This window comes from Panthera onca, chromosome B1 (assembly GCF_046562875.1).
Source record: "Panthera onca isolate mPanOnc1 chromosome B1, mPanOnc1 haplotype 2, whole genome shotgun sequence".
NCBI lineage: Eukaryota > Metazoa > Chordata > Mammalia > Carnivora > Felidae > Panthera > Panthera onca.
In genome coordinates, this window is record NC_138342.1 from 4,834,558 (window position 1) to 4,862,078 (window position 27,521).

At 57.6% G+C, this 27,521-nt stretch overlaps 1 protein-coding gene across 2 annotated transcripts in view; it reads left to right on the forward strand.

Annotated features, from left to right (window-relative positions):
• Positions 1-27,521, forward strand: part of PPP2R2C (protein phosphatase 2 regulatory subunit Bgamma) — a 138,404-nt gene that overhangs the window by 92,779 nt on the left and 18,104 nt on the right. For both annotated transcript variants that reach the window (XM_060655477.3, XM_060655476.3), the window contains exons 5-6: positions 2,020-2,197; positions 18,635-18,799. In XM_060655477.3, the coding sequence (XP_060511460.1) occupies positions 2,020-2,197; positions 18,635-18,799 (343 nt within the window). The remainder of the gene's footprint in view (positions 1-2,019; positions 2,198-18,634; positions 18,800-27,521) is intronic.

The window sequence follows — 27,521 nt, forward strand, 5'->3', positions numbered from 1 at the left end:
CTCACTGGCTCCCAGGCCACCGCAGGAACAAGACAGCCTCGTCACGTGGTCAGGGCTGTGACAAACTGGCGACTCCAGCGAGCCCCTGGCTGGCCTGAGAGTGAGGTGGACTCGGGAGGTGCCCTGGGAGGAGATTCTCAGGTCCCACGTGAGCCTGAGTCCAAGCCGCCCAGCCCACGGCAGCCCCTCTCTTACGCCCTCTCCTGGCTGCCTTTCCAACCTGGCCCCACCCCTGCGGCCCTGTCACCCCATCCCCGCACCTGTTTTATTTTTCTAAATAACACCTATCGCTACGTGAAATCTCACTCTCACACACACGTACACACACACACGCACGCTCGCTTGTGTATCAGTCATTGTCTTTCTCTCCCACTCGAGGACAAGCAGCCCATCCGCCACAGTGTGTCCTCACCCAGGATGCTACCCGGTCATCACTGCCCCAGGCTCAGGGGGCCTGCAGTTAGCCCACAACGTCTCCACGGCCCGTCTCCAGAATCCCAAGGTCTCGTCACGCGGAGGCCGGCCTCGCTGCCTCTCTCCCAGACGCAGTCCCCATCGCCCCTGCAGCAGGGTCCACCCTGGCCCGCGCTGGGACCCCCGTGGCTTGTGAGGCCTCCCCCCCCCCCGCCCACCCCATCACCTCCTGAGGAGGACCATCACGAGGACTCACCATGTGCTCAGCGCCATTCTAAGCGCACTTGACCTGCGTTAACTCGTGGGTCCTCATAGAAGCCGCTGAGCTTCTATGCCAGCACGCCCTTCTTCACAGATAAAGAAGGTGAGGCCCAGAGAGCTGAGTTCCCCGGTGAGGGTAACGCTAGTGGGCGGCAGGGCAGGAGGGTTTCCGGTCTCCGCCCTGCCACCGGGATGCCCTCGGGACAGTCACACCTGGCTCTGCATTTCCTGACGGCGACTTCGACAAGTCGGGGTCATCCTGGCATCCAGTCTCCCCATCCGGGACGTGGGGAGGGCAGTGCTAGTCCCTACTTCCTGAGCGTCGAGCGTGGGCCAGGCCTGGGAGAGATTGATGAAGCCGTGTCTGTGTGCCCGTCTCCGTACCTTTGAAGACCTCACGGTTTACTGGAATGGAGCGTCGTGCCCGACACACGCCGTGGCACACGCTAAGAGCCTTAGCAGAGAGGTGGTGGGGGTGAGCAGGCCCGTGCCCCCACTGCCAGGGCAGGCTAAGTCTCCGGGCCTGCCGCGTCTGGGTCTTACAGGAGTCGGCACGACCACGTGTTCAAAGAGGGTGAACGTTTCAGGCGGAGGGCGCAGAGGGAAGCCAGGCACGATACCGATGCTGTGTCGGGGGCCCCCGACACCAACCCTTTAAGGTGGGAGTTTGTAGGAGTTAGGCTAACGCCAGCAGCTGTAACAAATAGCCCCGGCATTGCAGGGCGGAAGATGCCGAAATGTCCTCCTCACTCACGGAAAGGTCCCGGGTGACATGTGACTGTCCCACAGAGACGCAGGCTCCTCCCATCCCACGGACCCTCATTCCCAAAGCTTGGCTCCTCACCTTCCAGCAGCGGAAGGGGGAAAGGGGTGGAGAAGACTCACCTGCCTCTGAACAGCCTTGGCTCACAAGTGCCGGGCACCCCTGTGCTCCCACTCCTGTGGGTGAGAACCAGTCCCGTGGCCACACCCAAACTGCAAGGGCAGCTGGGAGACGTAGTTCTTGTCCGGGCCACCACTCGCGAGGAGGAAACAAAAGTGGTGGATAATCGGCTGGGGTTGCCACGGTATCATCCCATTTTAGAGGTGAGGAAACTGGGGTGCGGAGGGGTTCAGCCACGGCTTCAGAGTCACACAGCAGGCTCAGAACCAATCCCGGGAGGCGAAGCTTTCCCGCAGGGCTGGCAGGCAGTGCCTGCTGGCCGCAGGGCACTGCTTACGTGCACCTTCCCAGCCTCCAGCTTTGATCACGCGGCCCCGGCCTGCCGTTTCCTGCCTTGGCTGCTGGCCCCCCTGCACTCCCCCCATCACCTTATCGCCCTGGGGACCGCCCCTCCTCTGCAGGTGCCCGTGCTGAAGCCCATGGATCTGATGGTGGAGGTGAGCCCACGGAGGGTCTTTGCCAATGGCCACACCTACCACATCAATTCCATCTCCGTCAACAGCGACTGTGAGACGTACATGTCGGCAGATGACCTTCGCATTAACCTCTGGCACCTGGCCATCACCGATAGGAGCTTCAGTATCCTTTCCAGCTGCGGGCAGGGGGCTTCTGGGTGGGGGCGGTTGGCTCAGTTGTAAGCGAGCCGACTTGGGGGCTTCTGCTTTGGTGCAGCGTCTCCAGTGAGTGAGTGGGGCCCGGATTTGGAACCACGGTGAGTTGCTTTATGAAGACTTTAAAGCCGTGGCTGCCGAGGGTTCTGTTCGTCCCCTTGCCCTTCTCCAGGTGGTAGTTTTCCATGTCATTCTGGGACCTCATCAGGGGCCACGGAGGAGGTAGAGGCCTGGGGTCAGCCCTCCTGGGTTGTGGCCCAAGGCAGGGGCTTCAGTGCTTGATGAACAGCCTCGGGGTCCCAACCAGGGCTTAGAGTGACAGTTGAGGTGTCACCTGTCCGGTTGGATGGGACCAAAGGGGGACCCTGCCTGGTGGTCCCCTGTGTCTAGGCAAGCTAGGGGCAGTCCTGACCCCACTGAGAAGTGGAGAAAGAACTCTGTACAGAAGCCAGGCCTGGGAAGGGCCGCAGGGGACAGACCAGCTAGGGTTGCTAAGGTGTCGGGCCTTGTAGACCAACAATAATAATCATACACAGTGCGGCTCTCTGCCTGGCCTCAACACGTGTTCACGTTCACTCACATCACCCTGACAGCAACCCAGGAGGTAGGTGCTATCGTGACCTCCTTTACAGATGAGGAAACTGAGTCACGGGGAGCCCCAGTTCACCTACTCAAAGCTCACACCTAGCAAATGTCCAGCCCAGGCCCCCCAGCCCCAGATCCCCATGTCCAACCTTCACGTCCAGCTGCCCTTTGTGAAGGATGCCTCCCAGGTGTGCAGTGGCAGGGGGTGCGAGGCCCCCCACCCCCAAGAGCTCTCGTGCAAGCTGACGGTCTCCAGGTGTCCGCTCTGTACGGGGAGCCGGGCAGTTCCTGCCGTGAGAACCTCCCAACACGGGCTGTCATACCTGCTATTGCTGCCGCCTCACCGGTCAAGAGTGGGTTGTGTCCCTCGGGGCAGAAGCCAGGACTGGCTGGGAGGGCGTTTGGGAGCCAGAAGGAGCAGCCTGGAAGGTCTGAAGGAGAAGCAGAGGGTAGCAAACGACTTCTGAGGGCCGAGAGCCAGGCATCTGCCGGAGGCCAGTGGGCAGGGATACCCTGGGAACGGGGAGAAGGGGGCTCGGATGGGGCAGAGAGTAGCACCCGCTGTTCTCGAGCCCAGCAAGAGGATGTAGGGCAGATGTGGGGCCTCGCGGTCAATGTGAGCCTCTCTCTCTCACTCTGCACATTCAAGCTCGCTGAATAGCCTGGTGAGTAGCCAGATCTCTGGGAGCCTCAGACTCCTCACCGGCCCCTCCCCGCTGGGGCTGCAGGGTGCACGTTCAGGGAGCCCCGCCGAGATGCACCCAGCACAGAGCTGGTGCTCTGCGTGTTGGGAAACGTAAGCGTCTGTCTCCTTCCTGCCCCGAGGGAGTGAGTGCGATGAGCCTGGAGGGTGGAGGTGGATGGTCACAAAGGTTCAAGGAGGAGCTGAGGCTGGAGCGGCTTGGAAGGAATGGAAGCTCAAATTTGGCTTGGTGGACAGGGCTGGGCTGGGCACCTGCCTGACCTTCCGTTCAGGCTGAAAGCCTGGTAGGTCCCACCCCCTCCCCGATGGGAGAGCTTCAGTTGGTCGGGACTCTTCTGTTGCAAGGGTTAGAACAGTTCATCCCCATTGGCTCAGGCAAAACGGCATTTGTTGACTTATGGACCGTGAGAAGGCTTCAGGCACAGGTGGATTCAGGGGCTGAAACGATGTCATCCGATGTCTCTCTCTGCTTCTTGCCTCTGCTCTCTGCTCTAGAGGCTTGTCTTAGGTGCCACGTGGCGGCAAATGGGGGCCAGCGGCACATGTCCCACCCTCCCAGAGTAAAGTCCAAGAGACAAGAGACCAGTTTTCTGTGAACTGTCCCACTATAAGCCCCCAGATGGCACCCCATGGGCTCTGATTGGGCCTCAGGGGCACCTCCGAACCCATGACTGGGGTGCGGGGGGGGGATGCAGTGCTTTCACTGGCCAGGCCTGAGTCAAGGGTGCTGGAAGGGGGTCAGTGTGGGGGAATCTCCTGCCAGGCACTGCCCCAGCAGTTGGGGGCCCCCACAGCGGGCCACACAGACGGACGTCCGCTGCCAGGTGTGAGGTGTGGGCCAGCTTCCTAGCAGAGTGAAACGAGTCACATGGGAGCCCCAGGTCTGCACACGGGGTGGGCGTGGGACTCGCGTGTACCTGCAGGGGGCCGTCCTAGGTGCTTCCTCCCAGCGCCGTGCGGTGCACGGAGCCGTTTGCCGTCGTGAGCTCGCCTGGTGTGCGTGTTGGCGTGAAAGCTGCGAAACGGTCACGCATCATCAGCCCGTTTTGCAGATGAGGAAAGAGAGGTTCCGGGAGACGGGGGGCTGGGCTGACGGGGGCAGAGCTGGGACTCGCGCTCAGGCCGCCGAGGCCTGGCCCCAGGCGGCTTGGCCTACCCTTGGGCTGCCCGCTGCAGCCACCCTCCTGGTTTCCACTCCCGGGCTGCTATGAAGATTCAGTAGTGTTGTGAATGCCCACAGCCCTTAAAACCTGTAAAGCCCTGAAGCCGGGTAAGGGCTAGTGTATCATTCATTCATTCAGCCATTAAGGCCTAGTGCCTCTTCTGGCCTGGGCTCTGTGCAAGCCCCGGGACACAGGGGCAATGGAAGAACTCAGCCCTGCCGGTGGGGGCCTCCTTCCGCGTCAGGGACGTTGCACTGCTTTGGTGGGCATGGCAGGGTGAGGATGCTGGGAGGGGCCGGGCTCCTAATGTCAGTGGTTCCAGAAACCCCCTCACGCCTGCTCCTGTGTCTGTGTTCCTTCATTTTCCCGATGTTTCTAGTTTCTATTCATTTTCTTAAAAATTTTTTTTTTATTAGAGAGAGAGAGAGAGAGAGAGAGCGTGAGCAGGGGAGGAGCAGAGAGAGAATCTTGCTCAGCGCAGAGCCCAGCTCGGGGCTCGATCCCACGACCCTGGGATTGTGACCTGAGCCGAAATCAAGACTCAGACGCTCCACCAATGGAGCCACCCAGGTGCCCCTCTGTTAATTTCCTTTAAATCGAGTTGCTTTCTTTTTTGTCTTTTTGTCTAAATTAACGCGTTCTAAATGCGGCTGCCATAAGTGAAAATAAAACCTATGACCTATCACAGGCGGGACGAAACGGTGAAGACAAATCCTATGAGAACAGGACAGTGGGAATAAAATCGTCCCTCTGCCCCGGCCAGTGCAACTTCCTGTGACAGTGCAAATATCCCAGCTCTGGGCAGGCTGGTAGGTAGCTGCCGGCCGTGTGTGCTGGGGGAGCGCCTAAAATGTGGCTAGGTTGACCACGGAACGGAGCTTTTTATTTAGTTTTGTTTCAATTAATTCAGATTTCAAGTTAAACAGCCACCCGTGGTGGCCGAGCTGGACAGTGCATGCAGCCTCTGTTGGAGGCCGGTTCTCAGTCAAGGAGGGAGATGAAAACGTGCTTGAAGCCAGAGCATAGCAGCATGGAATGGAGGCTTTCTCCCTTCTCCATCAAATGGATTGGAAAATAATTGGAGACTTTTCTCAGTGTATGAATCTGTGCCGGGAAGGCTGTGCCTGCCCCTCTCCTCGCTGCACTGTAAGCAGGGGGCAGGGGCAGCACTGCTCAGCCCGGGGGGCTTCCTGGGCTGCGTGTGTGTGCCGTGGGCGGACTGGATTCCAGCGGGCAAGCCTGGAGGCCAGGAGCCCAGCGGGGAGATCCAGGGAGAGACGGCGATGGGCCGGCAGCGTCACGGCCATGAGCAGGAGTCAGTGGAGTAGTGAGGCAGGAGGCCGTATCGTGACTGTCTTTTGGACCAACATGGCCACAGGACGTTGGAACAGGCTAGTTGTGAGTAAGAGAAGAGGGTTGATCCGCCACAGGACTGCAGGCCCAGTTGTCCTGAGTCCTCACTGGTGGCTGTGCCTCCTTGCCCTATTTAAACACACAGATTGCGCCCCGTCCGTGTGTTGGAGAGCACACCTTTCACGGCTGTATTTGCTGAGTACCTACTTGTGCCAGACGTTTGAATTAGCTAGGCAAAGTCCCCTGCCCCCCTGGACCCAGCAGACAATAAACCATTAATATAAGGAACAAGTGACAAACCTAGCATGTCCATGCAAGCAGCGGACAAGTACCGTGAGCCCACGGGGCGCGGCGGTGTGCATTGTGTCGAGCCCTGTCTACCTGCGTGGCCGCGGGTGTGGGCTGGGTGGGGGCTGCGTGAGCCGGGGTGGTTGTTTGGCCAAGTGAGGGTGCCTTGCAGGCAATGGCAAAAACGACGACTGACCCTAAGGTCTAGGCCAGGTGAGGAGGAGACGGCTAGTGACCAGAGAGGAGCACGCGTCATTGGGGGGTCCCCCTGGGGACCCAGGAGTCTTCCCTGGCTGCAGGTCCTGCCACATAACGGCACGTTAGACGTGTGTGGTGCCTCTTAATTTTGTGAAGGTGAACTGGTAGCTGATCGGAATATAAAGACGGGCCGTGCCTTGAGGTGGAGGAGTGTGCGTCCTGCAGAGCTGGGCCCCGGGCAGCCCCCGCCTGTGGAAACAGTACCCTGGAGGCAGACAGAAGGAGTGGAGTGGAGTCTCCAGGGGTGGGTGGTTGTGGAAACCTCCCGTTCAGACCGATTCATCAGGGAACCACGCTGTACGTCGCTCCCCATGGCCTGCTGCTGTTTTGGCCACCAGAGCGACAGGACACGGGGGCCCGGAGCAGAGACCGGCGCCCGCCCCGTGGAGGTCGGCCTCCCTGGCGGGGAAGGTCAGGTCTGTCGGCTGCGGGTGTGATGATAGGTTCCTACGCGGCCGAGTGATTAGAAAAGGTGTTTCATTTCCACCGCGGGAGGAGGCCGGCAAGGCCTGCTGAGCTGGGGAGTTGCTCCGAATCTGGACACCCCTCTTGTGCCTGTAACTCCTGGGGGCTTCAGCGCCTGGGGCTTCCCATTCCTTCGACTCTCGCCCTCCGGTGCCTTGACTTGCCCTGACACTGCTGTTCAATGTCAAGGCCACTGGAAGTTTGCTGCTGTGGTACCACCTCTGCAAGTCGGAATGTAACACCTTCAGTCTAAGCAGAATTGCTTTGTAGTGAAGGTTTTAAGAGACGGGAAAACTTCTTGAATAATGGAGAAATGGTGGGCGTCGTTTTGACCGGTGAGAAAAGGTGGTAAGAAAGCTCACTCCGAGGCCCCTTCCTCTGCTAATTTGAGCACTGGTCATTCTGAGCAGAGGGTGGGGGGCCTGGTGCTTACTGAGCCCCTCTGTGTGCCAGGCACACGCGTGATGCAGTGTCTCCTTCCTCTCCCTCACCCACAAGCTAGAAAGAGGTGCCAAGCCCTTTCCGCTTCCCCCCTGGACGGCTCTGGAATCATGCCCTCCTCTCCTTCTCTGCCAAAGGCCCCACTGGGGCCGGACCATTCCTGCTTGGCCTGTTGCCCGGATCCCACATTGCCCAGCCAGCCGGCCCGCCGCAGAGCTGTGAGAGTTGCTCATCAGAACCTCTGATCTGACCTCATCAGGCCCCTGCTTAAAGCTCAGTGGTTCCCGTCAGCTTCTGGAAAAAGTCGAAATCCTTCAGCGGTGCCCTAGGGCTCTTCATAACCAGCCCCCGCCCACCTCCCCAGGCTCCTGTGTATCAGGCTTATGTACACCTTCAGGCCATTGGGTTTCCCTTAATGTTATGGGAGGGGTTTAAGAGAGGGGGTGCTCTGTCTTCTGCTGGTCCTTCCGGGGATCATTCTTGCTCCCTCTCAGCCTGGCTGGCTGCCATGTGGCCATAAGTGTCACCCATAGCCCCCTCTGCTCTGTCTACTCTGCACCCCCACCCCTCCTGGGCTATCAGAGCCCCTCCAGGCCCACACTTTCTGGTCACACTGGGCTTTCCTCGTCTCTTAATATGACCGCCTCTTCTATTTTCTGGTGAAACCCTCAAGATTCAGTGCACCCAGTCTTAGCCCTCTCTGTATCCCCATGTATAATGCAGGGTCCAGCGCATAGCAGGTGCTTATGAATGGTCGTACACGGTGACTTTGGATGGAGGAGTTCCAGTCTCCATCTGGTCTTAGGGATGTAGACACCTCCTTGTGAATCTGGGCTCCAGGGGCCTCAGAGACCCTGAACACTAAAGAGCAGTGGTCTGGGCTCTGGGGTCTGGCAGACCTGCGCTCAGATTCCTTGTTTAACCCCCTTGGCCACCAATTTCCACCAATGTAAAATGGGCCACGTTCCTTATCCTAAGGATATTTGTAAGGAATGAAGAAATCACGCACATGAAAGGCCTGGTACTACTCGGGGCCCAGCAGGGGGCCGGTATTTCCCTCCTGAACAACAGATCCTCAGATATTTAAGGCTGGTTCTCATAAAATCCCTGCATTGTCTCTGGTTGTCAAAGCCCCTTTTTTACTCCAGCACTGTGCCCACATCTGTTGAAACAACCTCTCACGTCCCTTAATACCAACATTTGAGACAGTTAGGCAGCTCTGAGCGATTTTTCTTGAGCTCGATGCTTCTTAAAGGTAACAGATTGCACAGAGGGTCTCAGCTGATGGGCCTCTGCTTTATTTTTAGCACTCGGAGAACTGTGAAGATGGTTCAATTGATTTTTCTCCCCTCTGAGCGATTTCTCATGGTGGAATCTGGCACTGCACCAAGCCTTGGTCTGGAACAAATTCCTAATTGCCATTTATAGAGCAGGTCCTGAAGCTAGGTGGGATGGTGTGGCAATAATTAGGGGTAAAGGTTCCAAACCTCGGTCAGCACACTGCTGCCTGTGGGCTGGGAGTGTTCCCCATGCTGAGAGCAAAGGAAGGGACTGGCCGAGGCCCCTCCATGTGCCAGGGTCTGTGGTTAACGAAAAACCTGGAGCTTGGCACCCAGCCTGCCTCACTCACTGGCCACCCTGCCAGTCACTTAGCCTTCCTCAGCCTTGCTTTTCTTGTCAGTTCAGTGGAGTGTGACTCCTGTGCTGGGGGCTGTCAGGGTAGAATGGCTGGAGAGCACAGGGCCTGATGTACTGTAGACAGCCCACCCTGGCCCTGACCTGCTGTCAGGCACCCTACAGGCTACCTTCTTCCATCCTCCCCTAGTACCACTCTGCAGAGAAGGAACAGGAGCATCTGCTCAGAAGTGCTTGAGTCTGAATCCCCAAAATCAATTTCCACCCAGGAAGCATGTCGTTAAGCTATTAGCACACCACTGTTTTGGGGGCTCAGCAAAGGCCAGGCTTCCCAGGGGCTGAGCCCCGGTGCAGCTGTCCTTGGTGCTGACCCTGAGCTGAGCGCCCACGGACCTGTCCATGGTGCTGACCCGGGCCCCAGCTCTCGTGCAGCTGTCCGTGGTGCTGACTCCATTGTCCGCCAGAGCATCATCTTCCTCACCACCTCGCACACACCACCGTCACCTCTTACTGAACACTTACTCTGTGCAAACAGTGCTCTAAGCACATTGCACGTATTAATCTATTTAATCCTCTTGACAACACTGTGGAGTAGGCATTATTGACATCCGCCTTTCGTAGACGCAGAAAGTGAGCCACAGGAAGGTTAAGTAATTACCCAGAGTTACCCAGCTGGGAAGTGTCAGGGCCTAGGAATTCAGACTTGGGGCCTCTGGATGCAGAACCTATGCGATTCACTGTCATGCCACACTGCCTCTCAGTCATGATAGTGACAACCCCAGGGCAGCCACCGTTACTCCACCTTCAATCTGCAGGCACTTGTGCCTCAAACCCTTAGAACGGCTCGCCTGTGTTGCTGTCATTCCTTCCATTTTGTGGGTGTGGAGATGGGCTCTGAGAAGTGGGTGCACTTGCCCATGGCCCGTCCAGCCCCATCAGTACAATGATGTTTCCTGGCTCTTTTCTTAGATCCTAAGGGAGAGCAGGTGCTTTTCACCGCACTGCAGGACAGAGTAGGGGTTGCTTGGTGGCAGAGGTGACACAGGTGGCTGAGTGCACAGGCCATAGCTGTAGTTTCTTTTTATTTTAAGTTTATTTATTTTTGAGAGAGAGAGAGAGAGAGAGAGGAGCAGAGAGAGAGAGAGAGGGAACCCCAAGCAAGCTCCACGCTGTCAGCACAGAGCCCGATGCGGGGCTTGAACTCACGAATCATGAGATCATGACCTGACTCGAAATCAAGAGCTGGACACTTAAACCACTGAGCCAGCCAGGTGTCCCAACAGCTGGAGGTTTCTAACATACCCTCTAATCGTGGGGACGTGAGACTCTGCCGTGCTTCTGATCCTTCCTGAAAGGCCTCCATGGCATTTCTGTGACACGCTCCTGATTAAAACCCCCTTGACCACAGTCTGGAGCCCCGTCTCCCACCCTCTCCCCCCATTGGGGCTCCAGCTGGCTGCCGTGTCACAGCTCCTCAGCCTTACGCCTCTGTCTCATGTGGAACTCCCCCGCTTTCCCCCGGATGATCCTACTCTTCTCAGTCCTCGGCTTGATGCCTTTGGCTCCCTGAATCTCCACACCAGCTCAGGGCCTTGCCAAAAATCCTATCCCGTACACCCTGTGTGTCTCTCCTGGGGGAGTATCATGGGCCTCTCTGGTGTCACTGCTGGGTTAGAAGCCCTGGGAGAGGAGGTCAGGATGGGCTCCAGTTTGCCCTTTCTTAGCCACCCGGGTGTGTGTCCCAGCACTGTCTTGCCTAGGGTTTCTGTCTCAGCTCTTAGGAACCAAGGCATGCAATTCAGCACAGACCCCCAAGTCCTTGTTTTCTTGGGGGGGGGGTCATTATTGCACGTCTGGCAACCAGCTTAATTTTGTGTTTTTCCAGAAAAGAGAAAGCCTCTGATTCTGATTTGATAAACTTTAATTATTGCTAAAGGTACTAACCTTGCGCTGGGGCCTTTAAAAAAAAACACACGTATCTCCACATCACTTTATTTTGTTCATTTTATTTTAATTGCTAGGGCCTTTGACTTACGTCATCTCATTAAATCTTCATCGTAGCCCTGCAAAACAGATTTTATCAGTGCATTCTACAGATGAGAAAAGCAGGGTGCAGAGAGGTTGAGAAAGTTTCTGGAGGTCACACAGCTGTTTACGGTGGAGCTGGCCTGTCAAGTCCCAGTCTTTGTGACTCAGAACTGAGTGCTCTCTCCCTGTCCAAGTACTTGGGAAGGACATAAGCTGGCTTGTGGTAGAAGTGTGCAGACTGGCTCAACACATGGAGAAGACCTATAAGGGTTTCAGTGGGCTTGTACAGTGAACGTTTACCCAGAATCCCCCTCTCTCCATGGCCCTGTATGGCTCTGGCGATCAGGCTCTTCTCTCTGAGCAGAATCACACCATCACAGTAAGTTTCCAAGAAGAGAAGGGAAGAGGCTGTCATGGGCTGAATTGTGTCCCACCAAAATACATATGTTGATGTCCTAAATCTTAACCCCGGGACTTCATAATGGGATTGCATTTGGTCCTTAAATGGGTGATTAAAGCAAAACAAGTCTGCTAGGGTGGGTCTTAATCTCATATGACTGGTGTTCTTATAACAAGAGGAGGTTAGGACCGCACAGAGGGAAGGTCAGGTGAGGACCCAGGGAGATGGTCACCTACATGCCAAGGAGAGAGGCCTCAACGAAACCCACCTCCTGACACCTCAATCTTGAACTTCCAGCCTCTAGGACTGGGGGAGAATAACGATTGTTTAAGCCACTCATCTATGACATCCGCTGTGGCAGCCCGAGCAAATTCATACAGAGGCAAAGGTTGCCAGGAACCTCGTACAGGATGTGACGTGGTTTGGCCAGAGTGCTTATGGCTCATCTTTGTAGCTAGGGCATCTCTTGGAGCAAATCTTCTGAAAAAAGCAACTCTGCTGGCTGTGCCCCAACAGGACTGTGTCCGTGTGCAGGAGGCCTTCTGGGGCACCTGCACACCCAGTGTCCCCGGAGAGCCTGTCGGGGAGGCTTCTCGTGGAGTGGTCCTTGGCAGAACTGCCTCTGTCCTCACTCGCTAGCTGCTCAGTCACCATGGGAACCGCCTCCCCCATCCTGATTGCCTGTTCCCGCAGAGACATCTAGATAAACCATGCTTTGCTCAGTTAAATCAATGGAGCCCAAGGCTGCATCTTTCTCATTACTGAACTCCCCCACCCACACTGTTGGCACCCACCTTGCAGGGGCACGGGCCAGTCCAGTGTGCCCCGGCAGCAGGGCCCTGCGGTTGTGTATTGGGTGGGGATGCACTTAGTCCAGAACAGAGGGCACACGGGGAGAAGCACCGCCTGGGAGCTAGGAAGCCAGGACTCTGTTCCCGCTGACCCATGCTCCACACGTGGCCCTGCACAAGCCACTCCCTGCCCTGGCCTGCTTCGTGGGAGTGGAGGGTGGGCGGTCTTTCCCACAGGGATGCGAGGTGCCTGGCCCGTGGGTGCAGGGCCGGGGGCTGCCCTCCACAGCTCTCTGAGGCTGTGACAGTGTCTCCAAGCTCAGTTAGTTGCTGCGTCTTCATAGAGCCATTTTTTGTGACCTTGCCACCGAAGCCTGTCCTGATATTAGTGAATATTTGTGTCCTTCTCTGATATTGATGGGATGGTTTTCATATCCGTTTCTCCCTTGAGCTCCTTCTCAAACAAATCAGTGACGTTTATTCATTTCGTGTGCCGGACTCATCTTATGGCCGGTGGAGGAGTGTGGCGCTTTGTGCCTGTGCCCACACCCTGCACAGGTGGGAGAGACAAAGATCGGAAGAAGGAGGGCCACTGGAGGTGGAGTGACCTTCTCCCCGACATGTCAGAGGCTCTCTGTGTGGGGCCTCCTGGCGTTGCAGCTCCGGGCACTGAGGGCTGGCAAACGGTTCTCCACGCTGATGTGACCCTGCCTGGCTTCAGGCCATCAGACCGTGCCTTTGGCAGCAGGAGATAAAGGAGTTTCTATAAAAATCTCTGCAAACCCGATGACTCAGCAGAAGGCCTGCCTGGATTAGATGCCGGTGTCCTTGGCAATAAGAGCTACAGACTGCTGTAGGGCGGGACAAACGGGCCTGTTTTCTGAGCTCCGCTGACACCCCCCAGGCAAGGGCCAGAGCTCACAGGGCTGTGCCAGGCGCCGGAGGACATCCTCATGCTGGGGGAGGAGCCAGGCCAGTGAGGCTGTTTTACACACTGGTCTTGTGTGGGGGTCAAGAGGGAAGGTTCCTGCTACAAAAGCAAGATCGCGGTCCTTCTTCTTGGCCCTGGGCCAGCAGAGAACAGCCCTGGGGGCCAAATCCACCCGTTCATAAAGTTTTATGGGCTCTCAGCCACTCCCATTCATTTACATGCTGTCTGTGACCCCGATAGAGCAGGAGGGTTGAGTATCGAGGTGAGATCTTATGGCTCCTATCCCTAAAATGTTTACTGTCTGGCCTCTTACAGACATTTGCCTGCCCTGGATCTAGAGCAACACACCCACTCACACTTGGGCCCTGAAGGAAGAGGGATTCATCGTATGACATGGAGGCAGGAGCCAAAGGCTTCGAGGAGCCAGAGACCTCCTCCTCCAGGGGGCACTGGCCCCTCCATGCCCACCCAGGCGGTCAGGGGCCAGGGTTTATGCTTCTCACCCCTGCTCTGCTTTGCCCCATCACACAGTGGGTGTATTGCCAGCTCTGGAATCCGACTCAGTCCCAGGCTGCCCGCCCCCCGCCTCTGCCGAGTCCCCAGAGAGTGGCTCTTCCTTGCTGAGCCTCTATTTCCTCGTCCACGGGCTGGGGTACACCCCATTCACCGGTGGAGAGGTTTGAGCAGGACACAGATGTGAAGCTGGGCTGGAGTTATTTATTTCTGTGAGAGAGAGAGACAGAGCACGAGCAGCGGAGGGGCAGAGAGAGAGGGAGACACAGAATCCAAAGCAGGTTCCAGGCTCTGAGCTGTCAGCACAGAACCTGACCTGGGCTTGAACTCCCAAACCATGAGATCGTGACCTGAGCCGAAGTCAGATGCTCAACCGACTGAGCCACCCAGGTGCCCTGTGCCAGTCCCCTCCTTAAAGGACCCCGCCACCACCACTCCCCTGGCCTGGAGTCTCCCTGAGCCCTACTGTTCATCTCCACGTGAAGGGCTTCTTCCCCTTGAGAGGGTTTGACACTTCCTGTACCCACCCCCAGCCTAGATTGGAGGGGCCTGAGACGGGCTGGTTGGTTCATTGACTCCAGCGGCTGTTCCCCGGGCACCTGCCATGTGCCGGGCACTCCTCTAGGCACCGAAGGTGCAGCAGCGATCCAGACAGGGCCCTGCCCTCGCTGGGCAGCTGGGCAGTGAACAAATACGCACGACGAGATGTCTGTGGTACTCGTGCAATGGCCGGGCCACTGCTCCCCAGCTCCCGGGAAGCATAACTTTCCCGTGGATGTCAGAACAAATTTCCACAAACTGGCGGGGTGGGGGTGGGGTAGGGCTTACAACAGAAATCTACTCTCGGTTCTCGAGGCCAGAAGTTTGCAGTCAAGGTGCTGGGAGGGCTGTGCTCCCTCTGGAGGCTCCCTCCTGCCTCTCCCAGCCCCTGGTGGCCTCACGCCTTCCTGGAAAAGTACCTGGTGCTCAGTTGCAGGGTGTGGCATCGAGCAGGTTCACCTTCCCTCTTCTTCCTCCTCCTCCTCCTCCTCCTCCCTCCATGACCTGCTCCTCTCTCCACCTACCTGGTCAGCAAACTTAGTTGCCAAGGTGTGACTGGAGTTTAAATGCACGCCCATCACACAGTTGGAGCACAGGTATATGGAAAACAACATGAATAATTCATCCGGCTTTGCCAGGGGGAGGGGCTTGCCGATGAGTCTAATTATGCTCGTTCCCCAGGGAGGCCAGTTTGCCATAAACCTCGTGAGGCGCCGCGTACGTGTGGGATTCATGCAGCTGCCCGTGGAATGGGGGAGAGGCCACCTGGGGGTCAGTCCTCCAAATGAGAGGGTGCTCCGGGATCACGCCCAACCCCTCGTTTCGCAAATGGGGGACGCTGAGGCTTGAGGAGTGTAAATGACGTTTGCGTGCGGCCCTGAGCATCCGAGAGAGAGCTGAGACCGGATGCTCAGCCCGGGGCCCCCGGCTTCTGACCCAGCACGGGGCCTGCCAGAGTCAAAGCCCCCACATCAGGTCACGTTTGGACCAAATGTCTCACAGTCCACGTGCACAAGGCCACATGGGCGTGAGTCAAGGAGGAGCGTTTGCGCTGTGCGTTCCGTTCGGGGTATAGTTCAGGCCCGGCTTTGTGATGTGATGAAGGAGTTCCACGGTGACAGCCCCACTCGGCAATTAATCCTTTCACACACCCGCCTGCACCTGGGAGGAGCCAGGTAGCAGGTGCAGGGCGGGTCCTGTGGCGGGCTCAGCAGGAGGTCTTGGAGAGGCTGATCGCAGGGGATCAGGCTGGGTGGCCATGCCCCGAAGGATGCCGTGCTGTCCTTGACATGCAGGCATGGCTCTGGCCATGGGATGCAGAGGTGCGGGACCCCCTGCCCGGCCTCAAGGACCCCTTGCCCTGCGGGGGCCCCAGCACATTCGCTGCCACTATGGCTTGGTCTTCCTCCGCCCGGGTCGTGCGGGAATGTGTTTCACGTCCGTCTTTCCCTGGCACCCACTGTATCCAGAGCCCTTTGTTTGAAACAGCAAGAGATTTCCGGAGTGATGCTTGGGCTGTAAGTCCTGGGCTGTGGTCCTGGGCTGTCAGTGGGACCCAGGCATTGGAGGCTCTGTCTCCCGAGCCCACACACAGGACCCTTGGTCCCCGCGCATCACCCTCGGCCGGCTCTGTGTCACCTGGTTCAGGCCTGTTCGCTGCAGACCTGATTGTGCCCCCGTGTACTTCTAAAAGCCATCACGCCTCGTACCTGTTTCTAACGACTGTTGTCATGAGGCTGTCACGAGTGGTTAAGCACGATGGGGTCACGGGAAGCGTGCACTCTGGAATCCAGCAAAGAGGCCACACCCATTTGCTTGGCCTTGAGCCCCGCGTGAGTCTGGGAGCGGCACGCGGGGGCCGGGAGAGGAGGCTTCTGGGCCCTCCCACTGCGCTTTCTGGACACCAGTGCGCACAGCTTCCCAGCCTGGCCGTCCGTCTCTGTGAAAAGTCTCATAAACACCAGCCTCGGTCTCCATGAGCCAGACATCTGGTGAATGTGGGCGGACGGCTTCTGAGCTCATGCCGTGACTCACAATGAACGACAGTCGTAAACTGGGCGACAGGGGTCGTTGCGTGCGTCAGAGTTTTGGTCGTTGTGGAGGCAGAGCCATCCACGTCCGGGGTTCGGACGTCACGCCTCTGCTCCTCTTCCATTGAGGTGTGTTCTAGAACATCTCGAGGTGGGAAAGTGAATTGGGTTTGGACACTGAGGGGGTCAGGAGGGTGGGTTGTGTGCAGGGACAGGTGATCTGAAAGTCTCTGAGGCTTGGAACAGCCGAGGGGGATTTCATGGCAGGTGACCTGAGGCGCGGGTCCCACAGCAGATGGGAAAGTGTCATGCACACCGCGTGCTGGCTCTCAGAGCTCCAGCCTGGGAATGACGCATGGCACCTGTCACTTCTGCCCTCCATCCTTCGGGAAAGCGATAAGGGAGCCGGCTGTGCAGAGTGCCATCGGGCGGATGGACAGGTTCCCCCGTCCCCTCCCCCTCCCCCCGCTCTGACGGGAAGCCGAAACTGGCAAGGTATTTCACCATATCCCACTGAGTCCTATTCCCCCGGAAGTCATCTCTCCGTGAAACGCGGAGTAAACACGTGTCCCCTGATGAGTGACCCCACCGGGACTCCAGGCTGGCCGGCGTTCCTTGGAGCCCTGGCCACTTTGGTGTCCCTCCTTTGATGTTTGTGGCCCGAGTTCTGCAGAGAGAATTTAGTCTTGGCTTTTTCTCTCTTACGGTTCAGTCTCATTTTCTGTGATTTAATCTCTGCTGCTTATTGTATGAGAAAACCGCAGTTTTTCGCAGCTCAGGCTCCTTTTCCCTCCTCTCGATATTTTTATGCGATTCTGCGTCTGGTTGATGATGGGCTTCCTGAAGCAATATTTGAGCACACAATATTGTGAGCACACACACCCTCCTCGGTGCCTCTGGTCACGCAGATTCAGCATTCTTTCGGACGTTTTATGAACTCTCGTGTTTACACAAGTCAGGAAATGTCTCTTTTATTGAGGCTTTGGCAGGAGGGGCAGGGAGAGCTGATGGCAGGAGGCGTCTCAGAGTTTCCATCCCATTCTTTCCAGACAATAAAAAATAATAATGGCAGCTGATATTCACTGAGCTCTGTGATGTATAAAACAGTGAGCAAGGGGATTTGCCGCTTCTGATTTTCACAGCAAGACTGTGTTAGCCCTGTCGATCCATTTTACAGAAGAGGAAACCGAGGCACGAAGAGCTAAGGAACTTCCCCCTTGATTGCACAGGCAACAGGTGGCAGAGCTGGGACTCAAACCCCAGACTCTGATTCCAGGGCCCACACACAGATGCAGGGGGAGGGGAGGGCATTTCAGCCAAAGGGAACGGCCTGGGCAGAGCCCCGCACAGGGCTGGGGAGTCAGAGACCAGGGTATCGCTGTCAGAGAGGAAAGTACCTTTAGGGCCGAGCGACTAGTGGGATCTGAAACTGAAGAGATAGAGGGTGGTGGAGGGGGGGGTGGGAGTGCCAGGCCTTGAATGCTACACCAAGGGGTTCGGATTTGCTATTGTAGGCCACGAGGAGTGGATGGAAACTCAGCCTTACCCCTCGCTGCTGAGCCATCCTGGACAAGTTGCTCACCCTCTCTGGGCTCCAGAGTATCAGTCAGGGGTATTTCCTTTGCAAGCAACAGAGTTCTTGGTCCTAGACAGAAAATGGATGCATTGGCTCCCGTATCTAGTCATCCAAGGGTCATGGAGTCCCTCCGTCGGCCCCTCTAAGGCCATGTGCTTGTCCCTCATGGTGATAGTGAGTGGAGACGACACAGATCAGTGGTGGGAACCCAGCAAGGAGAGAGCCTTTTCCCCAAAGGAGAACCTTGATGCTGTGGACAGAAGGGGAGCGGCTGCGGGGGTGGGGGAGGGGAGCCAAAAGGTGCCGCACCCCCAGCTCCAGGCGCCGGGAGCACTGAGTAGCGGGAGCACTGCCATTGCGCAGCAAGAGCCCTGCACGTACTAGGCCCTCAAACGCACCCTGCCTTCTCCTGGGCACCCGGTGTAGGGGATGGAGGGGAGGCCGGGCGGGCTGGTGGGTGCTGGCTGGGGACAGGGCACAGGTCGGGTGGGAGGCAGCGGGTCCAGCCTGCAGGGACAGTGGACGGCACCCAGAAAGGCAGCCGGCGGGCGGTCGGACGTGCAGGTGTGCAGCTCAGAGGCTGTCTGGGGCCGGGGCTTCGTCCAGGGGTCTCGGGAAGGGGGAGGCCGCTCAGATGCGGGGCACGTGGGAAGGCAGGGCGGCGGCGGTCCCCTCCCTTCTCTGGCCTCTCCTTGATGGGGCCAGACATCGTGGACATCAAGCCCGCCAACATGGAGGACCTCACGGAGGTGATCACGGCGTCTGAGTTCCACCCCCACCACTGCAACCTCTTCGTCTACAGCAGCAGCAAGGGCTCCCTGCGTCTCTGTGACATGCGTGCGGCCGCCCTGTGTGACAAGCACTCCAAACGTAAGTGCCCGTTCCCCCCCGGGAACCCGGTGGGCAGTGGGGGCGGCGGGGCAGCACCCGTCCTGGTGCTGTGCCCGGGGCAGGTGGGAACGGTGCGGGCTGGGGGCCCATGGGCTCCGTGCTGCTGTTGTGCCGCTGGCAGGGGGAGCCTGGTTTTGCCCCCCGCCCCCCACCGCCCTCCAAGTCCCTGCACAGGCTGGGGCTGCCCAGCTTCCAGGGGCCGGGCAGCTGAAACCAGGGTCGGGGAGCGAGCTGGGAGCCAGAAGCTAAGGTGGGACCCTACTCAGCTGGCACCTCCTCTGGGAAGCCTTCGCTGACCCCCCCACATTGGTTCAGGCCCCTTCTCTGTGTCCCCAGAGCTCCCAAAGCTTCCCTTTCACAGACTAGCCACAGCCTGCAGAACTTTCTGTGTGCTGGGCCGTCTACCCCAGCAGCCTGTGTGCTCCACAAGGTCACTTCCTCATGCTGGAACCCTGACAGGGCCAGCCGGGGGGGATGCCAGGGGGGATGCCAGGGGGATGCCAGGGGGGGTGCCATGGGGGTCCGGGGCTGAACAAGGTCCGAGGAGCACGATGTGACAACCACCAGGACCACACAGTGGCTCACACTCCTTGGATACTCTGAGCCAGGCACCCAGACAGCTGTCTACCCACATCATCTCGTCTTTACAGGAGCTCTGAAGGAGTCCAGCACAGAGGAGGGAGCTGAGGCTCCAGGGATGGACCCAAGGTCACCCGAAGTGAAAAGCGGCAGGGCAGGACCTGAACCCAGGACCCTGAGATGCCCTGGCTGGTGCTCTCACCTCCAGCCTGGCCCGCTTGGTGCTGGGTTCCCCAGAGGCCCCTAAAGGCAGAGAGGATCAGGGGGTCAGGCCATGGTATCCTCCCTGGGTGGCCTTGCAGTGGTAGCAGAGGGGCAGGGACGGGCAAGACCCCAGTCAGGAGGGTGGGGACTTTGGTTCATCTCTGTATTTACCTCAACAGTGTCTGGGAATAAATACTTGTTGAGTGGATGAATGAATGAATGAATGAATAAGTGAATGGATGAATAAATGAATGAATGAGTGAATGAGTGAGTGAGTGAGTGAAAGAGTGAGTGACCAGTAAGCCCCTGGAGGTGGTTTCATTAGAGCTCTGTTAGGAGGGACTGGGTCACCTCTTCCCCTCGGGAGCCTGGTTTCCCAGAGGAGCCGGAGAGGGTGGCCCCTTGCCACGCCTTGGCCAGGCTGGGTCCCTACGTCTTGCCACACTGCTGTTCTCCGAGCACGTCCACGCCCCGCAGACACTCGGCCCCAGGAACACCTTCTCCCCGGCGCTGAGCCTTCCTCCTCCTGGGGGCTGAGTGGCCAGCGCAGGTCGGGGGGGGACAGCAGATGTGTGTCTCTGAGCAGACCTGGGGACACCACCTGCTATGCTGCACACACGTCCCGCTGTGACGGCACGGCAGGAACCAGCAAACAGACGAACTCACCACCAGATGGTGTAATGGCAGGAGGTAGTAAGAGACATCAGCAACAGCCCCCAAAGAGCAGGGCGCAGGGAGGTCATCTCACCGGAAGTTACAACGGAACAGACGCCTCGAGGTGCCGGGGAGTGAGCCATGCAAGCTCTGGGCGGAGAATGTTCTAGAAGGGGGACACTTCAGGGGCAGAGGCTCCGAGATGGAAGGGCACCAGCGTTGTCGGAGGGCGGTGACTAAGGGGAAGGGTGTCAGGAGCTGAGGTCCGGGAGACACGCAAGGCGGGTGACTCAGGACGCCTGTGGGTCGGGGGAAGGATCCGGTTTCGTCTTAAGGGAGGTGAGAAAGCAGCAGAGGGGTGAGGGCCGGGCATGAAGTCACGAGACAGGTGTTTGAAAAGAGGAAACCTCAGAGGGGTCAACGTGGAAGCGGGGGCAGGAGGAGGCCCTGCCCGGAGCTCACTGAGAAGAAGCAGCGGGCCCCGGGGGGGATGACGAAGGTGTGGAGACGGGTCCCGTCCTGGGTGTTCTCGGAAGGCTGAGCTGGCGGGCTTTGCCAAGTGCGGTGTGGACCGCGGCAGCTCCGTCCGAGGGTTGGTTTGTGCAGCGGGTGAAGGTGGGGCCCTTTCCTGGACGGACAGTGAGGACACTGGGGTGGGGGGCAGGGCGGCCGGGAGCAGAGACAGGACCGACAGGTGGGTTTTGGACCCAGTAAGTGTGAGATCGTATTGGGCCCCGGGGAGGGCTGTCGGGAAGGCAGCCGGAGGTCTGCAGTCAGGGGCGGCGGCTCGGCCACAGATAAAGGTGTGGAGTCAACAGTGTATGGACATATGGGAAGCCCAGGGGCCAGCTAAGACGCCCAGGGCGTGAGTGTGGACGGTGCCCAGCCCCCGAAGAGCAGCCCAGGGCCAAAACAGACGACCACAGGCTCCGTGGCTTAAAACAACGCAGATTTGTTCTCCGAGGGTTCTGCAGTTCAAAAGTCTGACACGGGTCTTACCAGACAAGAAAATCAAGGTGTCGACAGGCCGGTTCCTTCTGGAGGCTCCACGGGGGAAAGGCATACCTTCCCTTCTCCAGCTTCTGGGGGCACCTGCATCGCTTGGCTTGTGGCCCCTCCTTCCGTCTGCACAGCCAGCAGCGGCTACGGGCTCTTAATCATGCTGCATCACGTGACTGCCTCCCCTGCCCCCCTTGCACACTGAAGGAGCCTCGTCATTACATCGGTCCCCACCTGGATAATTTAGGGAGCCCTCCCTACCTGAAGGTCAGCTGGCCGGCGGCCTTGATTTCCCCTTTGCCATGTAACATTCCATATTCCCAGGTGCCCCCTAACGGTTATTGTTCTGCGCCCTGGAGGGCATGGCCCCGACCACCTCATGCCCACCGTGTGTGGCTCAGGCCGCAGGTGCTCTGGAGATTTGCCCGGGTGCAACTCTGGGTCAGACTGGCACGGAACGAGGGTGGAGAAGAGAGGAGAGTCTGGGGTCCGCCTCTGGGCCCAGCCTGAGCCCACATGGGCCCCATGGGAAGGAAGAGGGATGAGGCCTCGTGGTCCGGCCTTTCTCGTAGGGGCCAAATTCGGAAACATTGTAAACATCCAACAGAGAAAATGACGAGGAATGACGATGCCGTCCGTGGTTCGGTCGTTTAGAATGTGGCGTTAGATTTGTAATGACACGAGGAAATGATTATGTTAAAATATTTGGTGGGGGCAAGAAAGGAAGATAATGACTATTTTACAAAAAAAAAAAAAAAAGACACAAAAAAAACAAGGGAATGAAATATGCCAAGAGATTGTCCCTGAGTGCTGGGCTCTGAGAAAGTGAGACCATGTTCTTCCCTACATCCGTCTGTGTATCTGTTTTAACTTGGATTTCAACTCTGAGCCAGGAGATGTGTGTGCGTCACCAGGCGAGCTGGTGTCTAGGGAGCATGGAGACAGCTTTGGCACCCCACGCTGTTTGAATGACGGCGGGCGGGAGGTGGGAGTCGCAGTCCCCCTTGGCTTTTGTCATCTGGCTTCCCCCGGGGTCTGAGCGGGCGGCCACCCCCCTAGGCAGCCGTCACTTGTACGGTTCCCGAGCGCAGGCACACGTGTGCGGATTCCGGGCACGTCGCTGTCACACGCCTGGGGGTGTATGCCCTGCATGTGAATCAGCCCACAGACTCAGGAGTGCAGGGGCTAGAACTTTATTTTCCATGGCCCATCTCCATTTGTGTTTCGTGCCTCTTCTCCGAGGGCCCCCGTGAACATCGTAACTTTAGGGCTGCCTCTCCCTAGATCACACCGAGGTTCCCAAAAGCTGTTTTCTGTAGGGCCGAGGTACAAAGGGAGGGACATGGTGGCTTCTGACCGCCGTGATCTCCTGCTGTGCCTGGGTGGCCCGTGGCCTGGGGGCCATGTCTCTTGCTGAGACAGTTTTGCATGAAGGCAAAAATTATGCTTTTTTTTTGCCTAAATGTTCATACGTGATGTTGGTCTTTAATTGTCTTTTCTTACACTCTCTTTGCACAGTTTTACTAAGATTATTCGACTCTTGGAAAGTGAGCTGGGCCACTCTCTTTCTTTGCCTGGAACGGTTCGTTTAATATCTGCTCCTTGAAGTCTTAGTAAAACTCGTGTGTGCATTTGATTATTGGTTTATACAGGTTTGCTATTGGAATAGATTCTGGTTTGTTTGTTTTTTTACGTTTTTATTTATTTATTTTGAGAGTGAGAGAGAGAGAGAACAGGGGAGGGATAAAGAGAGAGGGAAAGAGAGAGTCCCAAGCAGGCTCGACTGTCAGCACAGAGCCTGACACGGGTCTCGAACTCACAACCCCCAAGATCGTGACCTGAGCCGAAATCAAGACTCGGACGCTCCACCGACTGAGCCACCCAGGCGCCCTATAAATGGTTGTTTTCAAAGTGACCCAGAGATTAGATCCCTTCCTTTAGATCTCGCTTCTGTCCGTTCATCCAGTTGTGGCCCAAAACTCGGGAATGGCTGACAGTGGTCCCTAGAGATGAGGGGTCACGACGTCATCTTCCCAGCAGGTGACACAGCGATTTTCCCTCCCCTGGCTGAGAGCAGCCCAGACCACAAGCGGATGGCTATTTCTGCCATTGGACAGATGAGGAAACCAAGGCACAGGGAGGGGCAGTGCCCTCCATCGGGGGCAGCGCTGGGGCCCTCAGGCCACTCCGCTGTCCAGCCCACAGCCTCACGTCTTTCTCCGAAGCAGTGGAAGTCTTTTGTCTGCTAGTCGGTATGACCGGGTAACCATGGAAACAGCTTCCGCGATGCCTCAAAATAGACAGTTACTTCTGCTTTTGACAGCACAGGGTCTGCGCTCCGCTGGGGCACGGGAGTCCCTGGAACAGGCGATCGTGTCAGGCGCTGCCCCTCGCGGGACCCCCGCGATGCGCTGGGGAAGCAACAGCCCAGCTAACGTTTGCCGATGCTTCCTGCACACCGGATGCCGTTCTAGGTTTACGTCTCATTAAATCCTCTGAGCCCCCCTACGACGGAGGCCCTCATCTGTTCATTTACAGATGAGGATGCCGAGCCTGTGGGTTTCCCGTGCTGCGGTAAGAAATCGGCACAAGTTGGGGCGCCTGGGGGGCTCAGTCGGTTGAGCGACCGACTTCGGCTCAGGTCGTGATCTCGCGGGTCCGTGAGTTCGAGCCCCGCGTCGGGCTCCGTGCTGACTGCTCGGAGCCTGGAGCCCGCCTCAGATTCTATGTCTCCCCCTCTCTCTCTACCCCTACTCTGCTCACGCTCTGTGTCTCTCAATAATAAATAAACGTTAAAAAAATTAAAAAAAAAAAGAGATCAGCACAAGTTTAGTGGCACAAAACAACACAAACGTATATGTTTGCAATTCTGGAGGTCAGAGGTCTAGAATTCGGGTGGGGCTGCATTTCTTCCAGAGAGTTCAGGGGAGAATCTGTCTCCTTGACCTCTCTGGCTGCTAGAAGCCACCGTACCCCTTGGCTCTTGCCCCTTCCTGCACCTCCACAGTGCGGCCCTCCACCCTCTGCTCCATCATCCCCATCTCCTCCTTCTGCCTTGACCTTCTTCTCTCGCTCAAGGACTCTGTGGTTACAGCGGGCCCGCCCGGAGAATCCAGGATAACCCCGGTAGCTCAGGACCCTTCACGTAGTCACATCTGTAGAGTCTTTTGCCACGTGAGGGAACTTACGCAGCTTTAGGGGCCATTATTGTTGACCACATGGGTGGCACAGAGAGGTTAAGGTGTTTTCCCAAGGTCACACAGCTAGGTAGAGCTAGGATAGAGGCTCCGATAGTCCCATGCCTATGGACTTGTGTTCTTTCTCAGTCTTCACAGAGATTCAGAACTTGAGAACTAAGGACGCTCATGGGAAAGGAGGGTGAGCCGGATTCATTGAAAGGGGCTGGACTCACTCCTGATAATGGATCTGGGGTAGAAGGACCAGATCCAGCCACCGTCTGCTGGGGAGGCTGCAGGTATCTGGGGGCAAAGCCAGGGCAAATGTCTCCAACAGAGGGAGCGTCCAGTGCAAAGGCAGGAGCAAAACGCAGGGCGCAGGTGGGCGTGAGGGTCAGAGAGCTGCAGGGTTAGAGAAGGGACCACAGCAAGAGGACTTTATAGACCATGGCAAGAGCTTGGGGCTCACCCTGAAGGGCCAGCAGCCACAGGGCGTTTGAGCAGGGAGCGACCCGGCCTGGCTGTGTGCTGACAGGATCCCTCTGGCTGCTGCGTGGACAATAAACTGGGGTGAGGTTGGGCGCAGGGGCGGGCTGGTGCTCTGAGCTGCGTGGCATGGTGGAGGGGTGGAGCCTGCCGGTGGAGGGGTGGAGCCTTCCCGCGGAATGGGAAGGGGGGGCGCGGGAGGACAGCAGGCTCTGCGTGGAGAGCGGGCTCCTGCCCTTGCGGGGCTGATGGGAGGTGTGGGGAAGCCACCTGCCAAGGAAATGACAGCATCGAAGCCGGGGAAGTTTCTGAAGGACTGAGCCTGGGAAGAGAAGCCGCAGAAGGGCGCTGAGGGCCCCCAGCGGGCGAGAGAAGAGGCAGGCTGACAGGTGCAAAGACAGAGAGGTGGGGGCAGACCACGCAGGGCCAGGGCCACATGGGGGTTGGCTTTTATTTTGTCCACTGGGGTCCATCAAATGGCGCTGGGCAGGGGGTGGTTATTAACCGGAAATGACAATTGTCAGCTCTTCATCAGTGAGCATCCATTGTGCCCACTGTCTTGCACTGACTCCCTGTTCCTCCCCACTAGGCACACCCTCTAGCTTCTGGTGGTGGTGGTGGCCGGGGCAGTAGGGGGTCAGGGGCGGGGGGATTGTATCAGGTTGGGGAAGGAAGGCATCAGGAAAGGCACAGAGAAGAGGCAGCATGGAAGGTTCTGTCCACTCTGTGAGTGGGTCTGGGCTCTGAGTGAAGCTCCAAGCTGGCCAGGGTCACTCAGATGACCAATAACAGAGAGGAAGGACCCCTGGCCCCAGAGCTCACAGCCCCATGAAGTGACCGCACGTCCCTGCTGATGCCATACAGGAGGGTAGTCCAGGCTGCGCAGGCAGCAAGGGTGAGCAGTTTATTTCTTTGGAAAGCATCTGTCTGGACAAGCTGTGCATAGAACAGGGAATTTGAGTTGGGGTTCTGAAGGATGTATAAGAGTTGATAGGAAAGACGAGGACGAAAAACGGGGAAGGAAATTTCAAGGAGAGAAAACAGTGAGGAAAATTACCATAAAAATCGCCACCCAGTTTTACTGAGCAACTCCTCCAGTCCCTCACTGAGTTAGGTGACCTCCGGAGGTCACATCATTGTTCTCCAGGTGAGGGAACGTGGGCTTGGACAGGTCAAGGGGCTTCCCTGAGGGCGCACGGAACTTTGCTGTGCTCTGTTGCCTGGGATGGCAGGGAAGGGCATCGAAAGAGGTCATGTAGGGTGACCCTGAGAAGGGGTTGCTTAGTGTGCTACCCTAGGGACCTTGCTTGCCTCACCCTTTTCGAGGCCCTGGGGCCCTGGTGGAAAGGCAGCTGGAGGGTGGCTGGAGCAGGTGGCCCATGAAGGCCGGGTGAGGAAGGAGCTTGTCTGATACCTGTAGGAGCCTGAATCTTGATCCTGCGGGCACTGGGAGCCACAGAGGGCTTTAGGCAAGAGTGGAACACCATCAGTGGGGCGCCTGGGTGGCTCAGTCGGTTGGGCGTCCGACTTTGGCTCAGGTCATGATCTCACAGCTCATGAGTTCGAGCCCTGTGTCAGGCTCGCTGCTGTCGGCCCGCTTCAGATCCTCTGATCCCGTCCTCTCTCTCTCTCTCTCTGCCTCCCCAACCTGTGCTCTCTCTCTCAAAAATAAATAAACATTAAACAAAGGAGAGGAACACCGTCCGCTGGGTATGAGGCTGGAGAGGAAAGCCAGCACTGACCTCTGGTTTCACCTTCCCATTCCTTGGGTGCACAGGTGCTTAGAGCTGGGATCCTCAGGGGGCCCCTTCATCTCACTTTGGGGCGTGGGGGGGTGCTTCTCGCCCCTCCCCACCGTGTGACCGTGGCGATGCTGTAGGGCACCCAGACAGGAGGATGTGGTTGTCAGGGAACCAGCCAGGACCACGAGAGCCTTAATTATGCAAAATCATTCAAAAGAAACAGGAGATTTCTGGGGATTCAGAGCCCTCCAACCTGAACATAATTAGGGTGGGGGGGGGGGGGAGGTGGGATTCATCCCGTCTCAGTGACAGGGGCTCTGGGATGCATTTCTTTAAACTCGTGGCAGCAATAATTACTGTGAAATGTCCTTCGTGACTCCATCAGTTAGAAGGGAGACCCCCCCCCTCCCCGCCTTATCTGTTACCCATGCCCTGGGGGATGTGCAGCTTGCCCGTGGTTGGGGGGAGGGGCGGGCAGGGACACTCGGTGACCTTTTGACAAAAGAATAGCGGTATCAGAAGTGTTTGGAAAATAAAAAGAACTCCTAGGTAAGACCTGTCAGTGTCCCTTCCCCTTGATCACGTGTAACGCTGGTCCTTTTGTGCTTAGAAAGCCCTCAGAAATGCCCGGTGTGGCCAGAACTGAGGTTACACGGGACCGTTTGGTGTTTCTGTTCTCAACTATTGATTAGGGCGCCCGCCCAGCTTTTGACCTTTGTGGCGTCTTGCTCCTTGAAGCTGGCAGGAGACACAGCCCATGGCTCTGTGTAGACACTCCTCTGACTTGGGGCCCCACCCACCCACCTACCCCACAGGACGTGCCAGACGCCCTGCGCAGGGCAGGGGGGTGAAGCGAGCTGA